Here is a 15,967-nt window from a genome sequence, read left to right as displayed (position 1 = left end):
TATACCATCAGGTGAACTCTCAAGACAAAAAGTATTTAGTGAAGGGAAAAATGGGAAGTTTTCATTGAAGTGTTTCAAGAACTAAATACATATTCCGGCACTCTATCTATCTCTTTCTTTACAAATTTGTTCTCCAAGCAAACTAAACACCAAAAAACTAAGACTCTGCACAATTTCAGACTATACACCCAACAAAAAAAAAAACTAGTGTTCTATTCAACCTTTTCAACTGTAAAGTTCGCCCAATCAAACTCATCCTCCTTTGGTAGCTCTTTCTTCTCTTCTTTCACATCTCTCTCGACTACCACGTTGATTCTCCACAATACAATCTTACTTTCCCATTTCATCCCTTCGATTGTATACAGTCTCCAAAGTAGAGCCTTAAGGAATTTGTATTCGCTTGTACTGTACCATACCAACTGTTTCTCCACAATGGTTTCAACATCTCTGAAAGCTCTCCTCACAAGCCCAACTTCCATTTCTCTTTCAACAAGCTCTCTTACAGAATCTATCATCTTATGCGCAATCTTGCTAACGACGCCACCGTTACCTGGGCCCTCTATCAAGTGAGCTGCTGCACAGAAGCCACCGGTAAACGCTGAGACCCAGAACCTGTTATCTACCAACAACTCTCCTGGTGGCTCTAGCCCTTTGATTATCTCAGGGAAAAGTTTATCCATCACAGGGTACAAAAAATCTTCATCAACAAGTTCCACTGATAAGCATTGGAAGATATAAACCGCTCTCTGAAACTCCGTTGTACTCGATGCAATATAATCGCGTAGCTCATAGCATTCATCATCTTGGCAGATCATCATCTCATACGTAACATCGTTCATCACCTCAGCTAGGACTTTGAACATACTGTCGGAAACTCCTTCCTTTAAGCAAGAGATGAGCAATGGTAGGAGTTCTCTTATCTCTGCAACATCTATTTCCACCTTCTCTGAAGTGTGATCAGATAGTAAGACCTTGAGCCGTCTGATAGCTATCTCTCTGGACCTATCTTCAAGTTCAGTTGACGCAAAGATTCTCAAGACTTCCAGCGAAGACAAATTCTTCAAATGATCATTCCAGCCATGGTCAAACTCTTCTCTACGATTCTTAAGATCATCATGTGGTTTCATGGCTCGGTTGTCCTGTCCTGTAACCAGCATTTTGATCCTCATCACAACCTCCTTGGTCAAATGAGTCCCAAATCCTTTGATCTTGCTCATTAAAGTCGACACAAAACGGCACTGATCCGTAGTGTAATGATACAGACTCATGTCTCGTGAGAAGAACCTCTCGAAATCTTCAAGCCCTTTTACCAAAAACAGTTCCTTTTCCATCTCAATTAGCTTCTTTACTGAACTCACAAAAGGGAAAACCTGAATCTCCATTAACACATCAATCAACTCGACCCTCATCCCTGTATTCACCAGCTGAATCCACATTTTAACAAGAGTTTGTAAAGCCAAGCTCCAATGTTCGACCCTATAAGGATCAAGAAAGACCTTACTAGCTTCCTCCAAGATTTTGTGCTTAAACTTGTTGATGAAACCCTTGTATACTGTTGGCAAATCAACAAAAACGTGAAAAGCGTTAACAGGTTCGCTACTCGCCAGTGTTAAGATACAATCGCCGAGCTCGTCCCATTCGCCTTTATGCAACTCCACGACATTGTAAGCTACACAAGACACGATTCTTCTGAGGATCTTGATATCAGATTCTTTGGTTTCTTGCATCGTCAAGCACGGAATCAAAGCCCTTCTGATTTCGTAGAGAGAGTCGAGAGAGAGTTTGAAGTCGCGGTTTCTCAAATCGGTGAGGGTTTCGGAGAGTTGATAGATCGATCGGAATCTGGTGACGCCATCGGAAGAAGCCTGATAGACCTGAAGAAGCTTTAAGGCTAAGCAATCTGGGAAATTAGCGACGCAGTGATCGTACAGAGCTCGCGCTGTTTGATATCGTTCGGATTCTTTACGCAGAAAGAGGTGATCCACAACAATCGCTAGTTCATTGTGGCTTGAACTCACAAGAATCTTTCTCGCTTTCAACCTAATTCGCAATGCTTTCAAAGATTCCTCCATTACTGCACTTTCTCCTGATTCGAATTTTCCCGAGAAAATCTTCTGGAAAGGGAGAAAAGCAAAAAAATTGGGTTTATAAAAGATTTGCAAATGTTTGGGGTTTATTTATCACTGAATTTAAACCGGACTTAACCACCAAAATATCCAATCATACTGAACCGATAAACCGGACTTAACCTAGAACGTAAACTCTTCAGTTTCATTAATGGCGGCCAAATCGTATTTGTGGTTTTTGACGAGGGTTGAAGATTTGTACGAGGTTTTATTTAACCAAAACTCAATATAAACCGGACTTAAACCAAACCCAATCCAAATCAAAAATAACTTCGGTTTCATGTTGACTCTCAATATTTTTCCAAATCCTCGTAAGGAGAAAGAGAAAATGGAACGATGATATCAAACTCATCGTTAGATTACGAACCCTCTGTTCCCAGAATCCATTAAACCGAAAAGCAGAAGTTGGTCTCGGATCTATCATTCTCTCCAAGATTGATGATGTATGTGTGTTAATGATACACAACCTATACCAAAAGGATGATAAAATCGAGATCCGTGGAAGGATCGGGGCTAACGAAACGAGAAAGAAGATGACAGTGGGATTCTCTAAACCCCAATATCATTAACGTAATCTGTGTAGAAAGGAAAATATACAAGAGATTAAGAGAAGCAATCAACCGACCGACGTCAGAGAGACCGACGCCGGCCGGGTATGGTGAAGATCGGTGGGTTGTTTTATGAAGCGACGCTTTGGGGAGATCGACGCCGATAGATTATTTATTGTTTTTATTACGCTATTACTCTTTTTTGGTTCATTAAAATATAGAAAAAAATATATTTATAAACTTTTTTTAATATATTTGTAAATAGCTTTCATTTTAGTAAGAAGAACGAGGAAACTTGAGAATAATCTCCTTTTTGTTTAAAGGAAAAAGAAATTTGGCAATTTTCATTTTGTAGAATAAAAAATATGCTTGTATATGGCCAATATGGCTGTTAGGACTTTGCAGGAGCTAACACAATTACGACATTTCTTTCTTTAAAGAGGTTATAGTGGTATACAATATAGTATAGTATAGAGACCCTCGAACATGAGAGACTATATCGATAAGTCAACGTATTTCTTGAGCTTATTGAAAGATGTCTTAGGTAAACTTTGTAAGTGCACTTATAAAAAATTCTAGAAATATATTTATTTAATGAATTCATGTATGTTACGTTGCGTTATGATTATTATTTATTATTAAATAAATATAAGAAGTTTTTTTGTACTTAAATAACAACATAAATGAAACAGCGTTATTAGAGCATCATTGGTGGAGTACCTCTCCTAAATTACTTTTAAATTGATTAATCATATAATTAATATTAATTTAAGTAAAGCAATTCTAGGAGTATTTTTGCAAAATCATTCATTTACTAAAGAACCCAAAGAAGGTTGCTCAATCTTTTAAATAGTAATTTTTTAATTTATGGTTAGTAATTATCAAACTTTAATAATCTAAAATGACAAAACAATTATTAAAATTTTTATATTACATAAAATTTTGGAATCTTAAACATGTTTTACAAACTTTGGAATATTAAACATATTTTACAAGTAAGAAGGAAGAAGTTGATTCCTACAGGTTGGAGATCAAAGAGAAGAATCCAGGAGCTTGGAAATGGTTAGATCAATTCACCAGATAGAACAGCTCGAATAGCTACAAATCAAAATAAAACATACTGTTATATGTCTTAGTGGCAACTACGTAGATACAAGATAATCTTTTTGATGATTCGAAAGTTACACACAGAGACAATAATACTAATTTGCTAAATGTGTTTCTAATAGAGTAGGAACTAAACTCACCTTGATTCTTGCAACTGCGGGATGCGGTGACTTGATTGCTAACAACGACATTGCGGTTAAGCTGCAGTTACCAAAAATGAGCCATTTTTAACACACATTTCAGAATTAGCAAAAGGGGAGTTTTCAGACGCCATAGGTAAAGAGGGTACGTACCTAAACATACCTAAACATACATTGATTGATACATAACTCTAAACCTAAGGTCTTTAGTTTCACAAAGTGCTAAGATCTCACAAAGACAATTGGAATGGCGTTAAACAATTGCAGACCTTAATGTAAAAGTAGTCATCACACCATTTCTTGAAGAGAGGCACTACGAGTACAGTGGTTTAATAAGAGAGCTTGAGAGAAGTTTATAAGTACTAACCTGGTCATAAAGAACCTCTATATGTTGGGCTTGTTGCAGATCATGAGTTGCCATCAAGTGGTTTAACGCAGACATCTCCACCATCTTAGTCTCTATCTGTTGGGATTGTTGCAGAACATGAGTTGCCATCACGGATAAAGAAACAAAACCCTCAAAGACCTTAAATATATATTGAAAGCTCAAGAGTCTTTTTGGATCCTATAATAATATGCATTGGTACGGTGAAGTGGTACGATTGGAGCCATTGGTGTTAGAGAAGAAGAGATATAATAAACAAACGAGTAAACAAACAGAGTCGATGATCAAACAAACGAGTAAACAAACAAAGACGATGATCAAATCTAAACTAACTAAATCACAAGATAAACTGATAGAATCTAAACTAATTACTATTATATGATCAAGAATCACAAAAGAAATTGATAAAAACCTAAACTAACTATATATATATTTTTTTGTTGGTTTCCCTCAAAGCGATGAAACAGAGAAAACGTTTTAAGGGGCTGGTGAAAGGGACAGTGAAGGGATCGGAACTTACCACTGATACGATTCCAGATGCGTCGGGTGGGGAAGGCCATCGTGTTCCACCACTCTCTCCATCTAAGGCCGGCCATTTGAGCAAAGTGAAGAGAGAAGAGAAGAGAACAGAGAAGGAGAGAGAAGGTAGAAAGGGAGAAGAAAACTCAAAATGGTGTTTTATTTGGATCGCTATCTCCAAGATTTCCTCCTTGAGTGTTTTGATACATAGCTACAAATAAAAAAATGTTGCAAAAATCATTCGCATCAAAACCTAAGAATATATCAGCAACAAACAGATAAATTCTCTTAATCCTTCAGCACCAACTGAGAGAATAAAATTGACTAATCAGAAAGAAATACATCAACCAAAAAGACACTCAATTACAATGCTCAACAAAGAAGGTTAAAAACAAGCAATCTTCAAATCACCAGTCCCACATACTCAATGCACACAATTCCTATATATAAAAACATGCCTGGTTGCATCGGAAGAGGATTCTTATTGACAGCCGGACCAATACGCATAGGCCTGGTCGAGCAGTATTGACCATTCATCTCGGTCAGCACCTTCACTCTGGCGTCTCTCTCCAGCACCAGCCTGAGCCCAGTTGAGCCTAAACGTCTGTTCACCGCTCAATCTGAAACCTCCGCCGTCGTTTGTCGACATAACCGAAGCGTCAATCTTTGGGTTACGCCGATTAATAAAGCCATCGCCTCCGGTGACCATCAACCCTCCAGATTTAGACTGAAAATTCAACGGACTCGATGTGAATCAGTTGAATTTCAGATTCTCGAACGAATCGTCTCTTCCGTCGCCTTTCCAAACGAGAGAGAAGAGAAAAGAGAGTCGGGATGAATGAAAGAGAGATGGGAAAAAAAAATACATCTCTTGTGAAAGAGTATTCCAGCTGGGAGGGTTCTAGCAGAACTGACCTAGAAATTTTTTTGGCGGAGTTTAACTCTAAATATAACTTGATATATAAGCTACAAATTCGATAGGCAAAAGAGATAGTTCCGATAAAATAAGACCTAGAAATAATGTTTTTACAATCTCTTGTAATGTTTTTACAATCTCTTGTAAGCGGATATGGTCTGTTTATGATGGTGGTTAGATATTGTTGATGATGGTTTATTGTGTTTGAGCTAACGCTTAGTGTTGTTCATGTACTTGTAAAGGATATATAGCTCACTTTTTTTTTTATAATGAAAGTCATCCTGAATTGTAAAAGATTCTTCTTAAACATAATTCAGTCCTTCCTAAATATTTGGGAATCCTTCATGAATGTTTGATTCAGATTCTTCTTATATGATTACCGGTGAAAACATACCTAGCAAAGTATCCAAACCTTTAATACAAAATATCACATGGTGGTGAACAACCAAATGGCATAGTCAAAATCTCTTACATAATAAGATAATTAAACAAAAGCATGATCGATCCTTGCTTTGTTTTTGGTGAATTGACATGGAAGAGATTCTCAAAAACACCTATGTTCATAAAAAACCAGAGTCTCTTGTAAAAGATATTGAAATTTTGATCATTAGAGCTTGCAACTAAATTTTGTACCAGAAATACTAAGAATCACCTCTTGGTGTAACCTAGTCACACAGACCATCCCCATGCCAAATATCAAACAAAAAATCCACCATTTTCTGCAATTTTTTCCAGATCTGCAACGAAAAAGTTAATACCATGAGATGTTTGATAACTATGACATGAGATTATTGTTGAAGGAAACAGACGAAAAAACCAACTTGAAGCAGAAGATGAAATTTTTATATGGAGTATTATTGTAGGAGGAACTCACTGCTAGAGGGATGGGCTTCTGAAAAGCAGTGTTGGTTGTGAGCAAGACTTCATAAGTAGCGTTGAAGCTAAAAATTACAAAAGATTTAAGAGTTAAATATATTTAAACCTGAAGCTTGACACAATGAATAATTAAGCTTTAATTATGTACCTTATTACAAGTTTAAGAAGCATCTCCGAAATTACTAACGTTGTCCTTCCATGTAATGAACAGTTGGTCATCTATCCAAGCTTCTTCTTTCCCCTTTGCAATCTCAGATTTGCAAAACCAATCCTGAATCAAATCCATTGCAGATTTAAGTATAAAAGCTCTTTCACATTGATCAATTACCCAATCATTTTGATATCTAAAACCTGCAACAACAGCTTCAAATTGGCATCACCGGTGTTTATCACCAAGATTGCATTCATAGTCAAACTCACCAGCATAGTGAAATGTTGATTTCCAAATCCCAGCAGAAAACCCTATCATGTGTATCGTCGTCACCGTAATCCCTCATCCTAACTTCTTTCCCCATTTTTCTACACTCTCTTCTTTCTCTATGGTTTTCAAATCAATCCATTACTCTTGAAGCTCGAGCCTTCCCATTGTCACCGTAATCCGATCTCTCATTCTGGTGAAGCTGCTTCATCGTCTCCGATTAGATCACTTGGTCGGTAAAAACTTAAGAACCATCGATAAAATGGATATTTTTATGAAATATTTTAAATAATTATTTTTAGTATTTTATATTAAATTAGAAAATGTGTGCTAAGTTTGGAAAATAAGAAAATGTGTGCTAAGTTTGGAAGAAAAACTTAAAATACTCAACTCATATGTAATAATATATTAGTTAAATTTATATATATTATCTATTAATTATGAGTATAACTTCATTTACCATTAGTAAATATCTTAGAAATTTCAACAATATTTCATCAAATTTAAGAGTCGTAATTAATATATGACTAGGTAATAACCCGTTCTGTTGCATGGGGTAAAATTTTTGTTTGAGATATTACATTTGTAAACATATTTATTTATTATAACATTTATAATACAAACTTATATTGTTGGAATTCATCAAGTTTATAAAATTTTAAAATAGTAATTAAAACATGGTTTATTGTATGGTCCTTATGCAATGAATGTATGATAACAAACAGACAAACATAAGCGGTTACTATCAGATGGTATATAAGAGGTTTCAATTCTCTTATGATGTTGTAGTATAAGAGATGTCAATCCATAAATAGTGATTATGTAAGCACTTAAGATGTGAACAGTGATCCAAGTTAAGCCAAATATGATTATGTTTTTGAACTAACAACCTAATGACAATTATGAAATGCAGAATGTGAACTACTTAGAACAGAAACTAAATGCAAGCAAAACAAAGATAAACAATGTTGAAACTAATCTAAACAATGGCAATAACTAAACAAATGCAATGAAACAAAACTACTAAGATTCAAAACATAAGCAGAATGTAAACTTAGTGAAACATGAACGAAACAGAAAGTAAACTTAGCAACCCATATGGTGCTCGATCAAGCACTCGACCGTGTGTGTGGTCGAGTGGCTAGGTCGAGTGATTTAATACGAAGAACAGAAGCAATTTTGACATGTTAAAACAGATCAGAAAGCAATGAAACTAGACAAGATGCAACAACAGACAATCAATAAACAAAGTAGGCTCCTAGAGATAGATTCATGGGCTGGTCTCAAGCTATGGCTATCTAAACTGATCAACAAACCTCAATCAACATGAGCTATCTCTAGACAAAGACCTCATAAACTTGCTAATCCACTCTCATGGCAATAACAATCAGGTTTAAATACTCCTAGACCTAGTTCTCACTAGCTAAGACATAGATAAACAGGCATTAAGATTCAAGTTCATTATTTGTTAAAAACCACCCTAGACAACTAATAACTTAGGCTAGGAACAGTAATCTCCAGTATTAGATTTATCTAACAACCTAAACACTGGTATGATGCAAAGAAGCTTAAGATATGTTCTTAACCTCTCAGTCTAAGAACAGCTTAGAGGAAACCTAATCAGGAAGAGATCTATGCACAAACAAGCTTGATCAGTCTCAATAACCATAACCCTAAACCAGCCCCATCTCTAGAACCCTAGCTCACTACTCAGATGAACAAAATATGATGATGATGAACTCAAACCCAGCAATTAATGAAACTAACATGACTTGAAAGATAAGAAAGAGATCTTTAATTTAATATAAAGTATCAAACCCAGATTCTCAACACACAGAAAGTTATGAGGATTACAAACCAAAAATTTTTTGGAAAAAGCAAGAACAAAGTAGAAGATAATGCAGAAAAAATAAATAAAACCCAAAAGGAGTAAAAACTAGGTTTGAGGTGGCACTAAATATTATTCTCTGACTATTCTGACTTTTTTGGGCGGCCATAGAGTACAAGGGGTATATAAAGGATGAGAAGGAAGCCCTAAATTAGTTAACATAGAAAACACTTAGGCGGCTGGGAGTGCTCTACCATGTGCTCGATCGAGTGCACGGTCGAGTGTCTTCTTCTTCTGCTTCTCCACTGGTCGAGTCCATCTCATCACACGGTCGAGTATCTGGTCGAGTCCATCTCATCACACGGTCGAGTGTGGTGGTCGAGTGTGGTGGTTGAGTGGCCTCTGAACCTTGGTTTTCTTCTGTTCTAGCCTTTGTCTGCTTCACTGGTTGCACTCTATGCCTCTTCAGCTCATTTCCATGCTTCTTGGGGTCTAAATCACATGTTTATGCATAAAACAATGCAAATGCAATGCAAAACCTACTCTAATGCACAAACAGAGCCTAAACTACAAAATAATGACAAAACTAGCTAGTAAACCATGCAAAAGATGTAAATAAACTATGGTGAAACATGGTAAAATATATGCATATAAACTCCCCCAAACTTAGTCTTTGCTTGCCCTCAAGCAAATAAACAAGACATAAGTAGGAAAAGAGGTTTGAAAGTGGGATCACAGAACCTAATACTTGTTTATAGATTAGCTAGAATCAATGTCCAAGTTACTAATACTATGATGCAAGGTGAATGAGATATACTTAAAGATTTTAGACAAGCATTTCACAACCTTAACTGATTCAAGCCTTAGACATCTACATGCATTCAGGTCAATCATTTCCTTTAACATTCATTAAGCAAGAACATGAATCCGATTATGCAATGTTTAAACTCATTTGGCTTGGTAATAAAGATTTAGAGACAAAGATGGTCTCTCTTTAGAGTGGGGCTTATCTATAACAAGGTCTCTCTCACAAAAAGTGGATTGAGCTTTAGAAGAAGGCTAAAGGTAAAAACACTTAGACACATACAAGAACAAAACCTTGTCTACCCAAAGGTACCCAGAGTGTTTGATCCTAACATTCTAATCCCAAATGCTCCTAGTTCTACCCTTTAACTTCATCTCTTCTCTTTTATCCTTTTTCTCTTTTGTTTTTAAGTCTTAAGAGAGGTTTCTTACTTGATTTCTCTAGTGGAATGGAGGTTTCATTCTTAAAAACTAAAGTTCTCTATCTTAATTGTTTCCCAAGTCATTAAATTTTTTTACTAGACTCTTCTTTTCTTTCTTTCTTTTCTTTGACCAGAACCTTATTTAAAACTTTTATACCACTCCATTCTTACACTTAGAGCTTAAATTTATTTAAAACTCTTCTCTCCTAAAGACTTTAACCTTTTCTTTCTCTTTTCCCTCTTTTCTTTTATTTTTAAAACAAACCAAGTCCCAAACCTAGAAATTAAACTACCTAGTCCTATCCAGTTTGAAAAATGAAAACTAGAACTACACAAGGCTTTATTCCTCTCAGCTCAAACCTAACACTTTCTACCAAGCTCAATCCCAAAATAGGTCTCACACACTCAAGAATAAATATGGCTTGAAAGAAAGGTTGGTTATGGGTACGGAAAACTGATTTTATGATGAAACGAGCTACTTGGATCAACAAGAGTGGTAAACAAGGGGAAAGATGATCCAAATATGTATATAGTATCAATGAGTTTAAAGTAATGTACAAACTGATAATTAAAAGTCAATATTAGGTTCTTATAAGTAGGAAATGACATCAAATCACAACATGCTTCAATTTAAAACAGAATGCAACATATGAATTCTAGACTTGGTTCAATCTTATACTTCTAGCCACTCAACTAGAATCAAAGGACTATTAACTTAGGCATTGATCCTAGTTTAGTAAATTTAAACAAGTTAACAAGGCTAAACTCATCATAGATCCCTAATGCAATATATTAAACAATCCTATATGAAACATGCTAATAACCTGGGGGGTAAGCTTGACCATAGGGGTAGCACATGGCTGGTAGGGAGGGTAAGCTTAGCCATAGGGGTAGCTTGGATAACCTGGTTGAGCTGGGAATCCATATGGAGGTCTAGGCAGTTGTTCGGCCGAGTGCATTGGGGGTGCTCGGTCGAGTGTTGGTTCGAGTACACTGGTCTAGTGCCTCGAAAACTGATGTTCTATGCGAATTGAGCCTCTTCTCCTTTGCATAGGCTCATATGATGAAGCTCTTGACGTTTCCAATGTGTTTACAGCCATATGCATGGTTCTAGTGAAGCTACTCCTCCTCAAATGCTCAGAATTTGCTGGGATGAGTTTTCCCTCTTCAACTCAACAATCTCTTTCTTCATGCTCTTCATGGACTTAGACATCTTCTTCACCTTATTCTTTAAAGCATTGATGGTCTTGCCATGCCACTTGTTCCACTTTTGGAGAAGGTTCACCCTCTTGGCTGTCTCTCTCACTCATGTACTATCTCTTGGCTGGGGCTCATATTCTTCAAAGTAGAACTGCTCCTCTCCTTCTGCCATTTCCACATCTTCAGCTTGGTTTTCTGCAAATGGAGCTGTTCCATCAAACAGTAGCTCAACTGCTGGCCAAAAATCAATGTTAATCCCATCTCTTATTGTTGTTGCTTCTTCATTGGGCTGAAAAAATTGAGCCTTTCCCACTGTTGGGTTATCAAAGTTGAAGAAGTGTCTCCCTTGATGTTTCTCTTTGGCTAGGATTAGGGCAGTGGTGAGGTATGGCACATCAATCAACATTTGCTTCGTCTTCTTAGATTGAAGTGGTACATTGACAGCTACAAGGATTAGAGTGATAATACCTCCAATGCATAGAACTCCAGTTGAGCCCTTCTTGTACAGCTTGCTGACCCAGCTTCTGTAGTAGGTCATTTGAGCAATGAGGATCATGGCAAAGTCTGTTGGTACTCTACTTCCACAAATTGTATTCCCATCTCTTGTTTAATTCACCATAGAGTGCCATGTCTATCACCTTGAGCTCTCCCTGAAACGTGTTCCTTCCTTGTGTGTGTGTGAAATGGAATGTGAATGAATGATGTGATGATGATGATGAACAATGGTGAAGGCAGGGTGTTTCAATTCCCCTTATGCAATTGTAGTATAAGAGGTATCAATCCTAAATGAGTGAATGCAAGCAATCAAGGTGTGCAATACTTGTCTAAGTTAAGCCAATTATAGAGGGTGTTTGTCACTAACAACCTATTGCAGAATGTAAAATGCAGAATGTAAAAGCTGAATGGACAAGATACTAAATGTAATGGAACAGAATGATTATGGCAATAATGAAACTAGAACAGAGATCAAACTATAGTAATGCAGGTAATGAGCTAATGCAAGGAAAGTAATGAACAGGAAACTAAATGAATGCAACAGAAATGCAACTAGAATGAAATAAGAAACGAGACAGGTTAGACACAAATCATAAACAAGAATTCTGGGAATGAACTCGAGCAAGCACTCGATCGAGTGTAGATCGAATGCAGGGTCGAGCTGGAAAAAAACGTAAAACAGAGCAATGCAAACAAAACAGAGCAAGACAAAAGTAAATCAAACAACGATCAAACAACAGGATTTAGACTAGGAAATCAATAGACAAGGAAGGTCTTAGGGATGGATTCATGGGCTGAACTTAGATTGTGGTTATCTAACTTGATCAACAAAACTCAATCAACATGAGCTAATCTCTAGACATTAATATCTAAGAACATGTTAATCCACTCTCATGGCAAAAACAATCAAGCTCATATATTTCTAGACTTGTTCTCACAAAGTAAAGAATCTATACAAGCAAGCATTAAGCAATATGTCAAGAATCAAACAAGACTTTCTAATCTCTTAGCAAGCCTAATGATAATCTCTAGATCTAGCCTTATCTATGCACCTTAGACATTGGTGTGATGCTAAGAAGCTTGAGATCAAACCCTACCCTCTCAGTTATAGGATCAGCATTAAGAACATCTAGCCTAGAAGAGATCTACAACAATCAAGCTTGACCAAATCAAATAACCACAACATCCATCCAGCCTAAACCATCCCTAAGAGCTAAGGAAACTACTCACAATCACACATGATGAACAGCAAACTCATAAACCCAGAAAAACAAGAAACTTGCATGATTAGAAAGATAAAACAGAGATCTACAATATTGGAGAAGGAATCAAACTCGAATTCTTGATACTTTGAAAGTTATGAAACAAACAAGTATAAAGAATCTTGTGTTTTTTCCTTCAAAAGAGGTACAAGATCTAAGAAAATAAAAGTGCAAAAAGCATAAATTCCCAAAAGGGTAAAATACTAGGTTTGAGAATATCTAAAAATCTGCTCTCTTGTGGCTGCAGGGTACAAGGTCCTTAAATAGGAAAAATGAGGGGAAACCCTAAAAATGCTAAAAGACAAAATAGCCAAGCGGCTCGGCCAACTCGACCCGGTGCTCGGTCGAGTGACCGGTCGAGTTGGGTTTTCTTGTACTCCTTCCACTCGATCGAGTCACTCTCAGCACACGGTCGAGTGTCTGGTCGAGTGGGCAGTCGAGTGGGACTCCGGACCTTGGTTCTCCACCCTTAACTCCTTTGCTTTCTCCTCATGATTGCTTCACTTCTCCTCAGCATTGCTTCCATGCTCCTTAGGCTCCAAAATCACCTGTTTATGCAAGAAAAGATGCAAATGCAATGCAACTACACTCTAATGCAAGAACAATTCTAAAACTATGAAATAATGGTCAAAAAGGATATCAAATGATGAAAAAGATGTGAATATATTAAGGTAAAACAGGGTAAAATATATGAACATCACTCCCTCATTCAAGTTTTCAGTCTCCTTCCTAGCAAAAAGAGTGTTTGCTAGAGCTTTGTGGAAGTACCTTAGGACTGGACTTCTAATCTTTTAGCTCTTGGTCTTGGAAGAGTAGTATGGCCTATCTTCACCAATGGTTTGCCATAGAGAGTGGAGCTCTTCCTTTGGTATGACAATGTTTCAAACCCATAGAGTGATGCTAACTCCAAGAGTGACAGCTCATAATTCTTGCCCTTGATGGTGAAAGTGATGTAGCCAGCTCCCCTCTCTGGATCAATTATACATGTAAAGTAATGCATTTGGAGAGGGGCTAAGAACTCACAACTTTCTTCTCTATAACCCTCCATGTTCATGCTCATGAATTTGTTTAGGCTGCAGTTTTCAAAGAGGAGCTCCACATATTCAGCAATACCAAGCTTCTCCATGGTCTCCTTGTGAGGATATCTGGTCCTTTGGAACTTCATGGTCATGAAAGCTTCATAGAGCTGGCTTGGTGTTAAAACACCAAAATCTATCTCATCTTCACTTTCACTCTCCTCTTGTTGCATTTCAGCTACTGGCCTCTTTCCACTTGCTATGTTCCTTCTATGTTCTTCATAGTCAACCTCCATCTCCTCATCACTCTCAGTTCTCTCCAAATCTTCTTCAATAGGATGGTTTCTCTACTTCGGCTTGCCACTCGACCCCCTGCTCGATCTGGCACTCGATCATTTGCCAGTTTGAGTGGGTGATCAAGTGCTTTCACCAACCTCTCTCCTTGAAATAACTGGTGCATCACGAATTCCCTTGAAGTGTTCAGCAGTTTTCTTGGCAGCAGCTCGACGAATAGCAGCTTGTTGTGGTGTTTCCTTGGCTTGGGAAGACATTTTGAAAGAAAAATTGAAAGAAATAAACTCAAAGCTCAATGTTAATAGGTTAGTAACCAAAAAAAAAAGAACTAAGCTTTGGGCAAAACAATGAAACTTGAGAGAGAATTCTAGCTGGTTTTTGAAAGTTTAGGCAGATGAGAGAGTGTGAGGAGCTTAGTTTCGAGTTTACCAGTATATAAAGAGGCTAAGGGGACAAGAAGAAAAGGGTGGAGCGTTCTTGGCTTTCAAATTTGAATTTGGAATCTTTGACTCACTTTTGCTGCCACTCAATCCCACATGGTCGAGCATGTGACCAAATTTGAAATTCAAACTTCTTCTTCCCTACACACGATCGAGCAAGTGGTGAAAGGCTCGATTGGGCCTGGGCTTCTACGGTGTTAGATCGAGTGCTTCTCAAGGGCCTGGTCGAGTGGCCTCAAAATACCTTCTCTACAAGTCCAACTCATCTTAAACCCACTTATGCACTCTTACATGGCCTGCCCAACACAAACATGAAAGAAAAACATCAAAACTACAAGGAAAATAAACTTATGTACAAAGATGCCTTAGAGACTTCCTCCCTAGTGAGCTTGTTTATAGTCTCTAAGCTTGACTTTTGGTGTCTTTTCAAGCTTGGTTTGGAGACCAGAGAGGTGATGAGGTCCCCCCTGGTTCAATTTGATCACCACACAGCTTGTTCTCGATCATAATAGTCTTGACACTTGAACTTTGTTTCTTCTTGATCTTGAGTCTTGGTCTTGCTTTCTTCAAAGATTTGTTGTTGAGTTGTACTTGAAGATCCTTCACTAGATCAGTCAACTCTTGAACTGAACCTTTGAGGTCTTGAAAAGATTTCTCATGAGATGAAATATTGGCTTTTGAAGTCTCTATTTCCCTTGAAACTTCACAATCAGCTTTCTCTCCAATCATAAATGGTTGCCCCCAATGATGGGTTGATTTTCTGGGTTTTTGCACTACAACAAATATGTACATTGTTAGTGATATGCTCAAATTTACCATAGAGCTACTCTCTCAAATTAAAAGATCACTGTAGTATTTAGGGATCGTATCCACAAGGACTCTAGATCACACAATAGATTTATTAATCTTTTAATTAAGCTAAACAGAAGTAAATTGTATTAAAATCAAAAGAGCAAGAAAAGCAATAAAAAGAAGAGTTAATTCAATAAAAGAGAAGATAGGTTCAGGGAAATTTTCAGAAAATTCATAAAAATCAGATAAAATAATTGTTAGGATTTATTAAGAACAATTCTAGAACTCAAATCACAAAGGTAAAATTAACCAGCTCTCGCTGCGAAAATTATCTAAGTCTAAAAACTAGAATTCCAAATCTCTTTGCAAATCCTAATAA

At 37.0% G+C, this 15,967-nt stretch overlaps 2 protein-coding genes and 1 long non-coding RNA gene across 5 annotated transcripts; all 3 read right to left on the bottom strand.

Annotated features, from left to right (window-relative positions):
* Positions 1–39: 39 nt before the first annotated feature.
* LOC104724105 (uncharacterized) lies at positions 40–3,064 on the bottom strand. Its single transcript, XM_010442551.3, has one exon. The coding sequence runs from the start codon at positions 2,070–2,072 to the stop codon at positions 213–215; it is 1,860 nt and encodes a 619-aa protein (XP_010440853.2). The 5' UTR covers positions 2,073–3,064; the 3' UTR covers positions 40–212.
* Positions 3,065–3,566: 502 nt separating this feature from the next.
* Positions 3,567–5,823, bottom strand: LOC104724104 (uncharacterized). The gene is made up of 5 exons (XM_010442550.3): positions 5,284–5,823; positions 4,827–5,036; positions 4,289–4,384; positions 3,922–3,982; positions 3,567–3,772 (listed from the first exon to the last, which is right to left on the bottom strand). Exons 1-5 carry the CDS (start codon positions 5,356–5,358, stop codon positions 3,738–3,740), a joined length of 477 nt encoding a protein of 158 aa, XP_010440852.1. The 5' UTR covers positions 5,359–5,823; the 3' UTR covers positions 3,567–3,737.
* A 313-nt stretch (positions 5,824–6,136) lies between these two features.
* Positions 6,137–7,273, bottom strand: LOC104724103 (uncharacterized). Of its 3 annotated transcripts, none has more exons than XR_002034067.2 (5): positions 7,038–7,273; positions 6,766–6,888; positions 6,616–6,682; positions 6,394–6,478; positions 6,137–6,295 (listed from the first exon to the last, which is right to left on the bottom strand). It is a non-coding gene; the product is annotated as an uncharacterized LOC104724103 (long non-coding RNA). The 3 variants fall into 3 exon arrangements; XR_015570963.1 differs by having other exon boundaries at positions 6,969–7,253; XR_757522.3 differs by having other exon boundaries at positions 6,283–6,478; positions 7,038–7,250.
* Between the last annotated feature and the right edge of the window lie 8,694 nt (positions 7,274–15,967).

Source organism: Camelina sativa, chromosome 11, assembly GCF_030686135.1.
Source record: "Camelina sativa cultivar CO46 ecotype springtype chromosome 11, ASM3068613v1".
NCBI lineage: Eukaryota > Viridiplantae > Streptophyta > Magnoliopsida > Brassicales > Brassicaceae > Camelina > Camelina sativa.
This window is presented reverse-complemented; position numbering and strand designations above follow the sequence as displayed.

What these genes read in the sequence shown, in the direction of transcription:
- LOC104724105 (XM_010442551.3), bottom strand. Translation starts at nt 2,072, where the DNA reads ATGGAGGAATCTTTGAAAGCATTGCGAATTAGGTTGAAAGCGAGAAAG.
- LOC104724104 (XM_010442550.3), bottom strand. Translation starts at nt 5,358, where the DNA reads ATGGTCAATACTGCTCGACCAGGCCTATGCGTATTGGTCCGGCTGTCA. An exon ending in CATCTGGAATCGTATCAGTG is followed by an intron (nt 4,385 to 4,826) that starts GTAAGTTCCGAT and finishes CAATCCCAACAG; the next exon opens with ATAGAGACTAAGATGGTGGA. An exon ending in CCGCAGTTGCAAGAATCAAG is followed by an intron (nt 3,773 to 3,921) that starts GTGAGTTTAGTT and finishes TTTGATTTGTAG; the next exon opens with CTATTCGAGCTGTTCTATCT.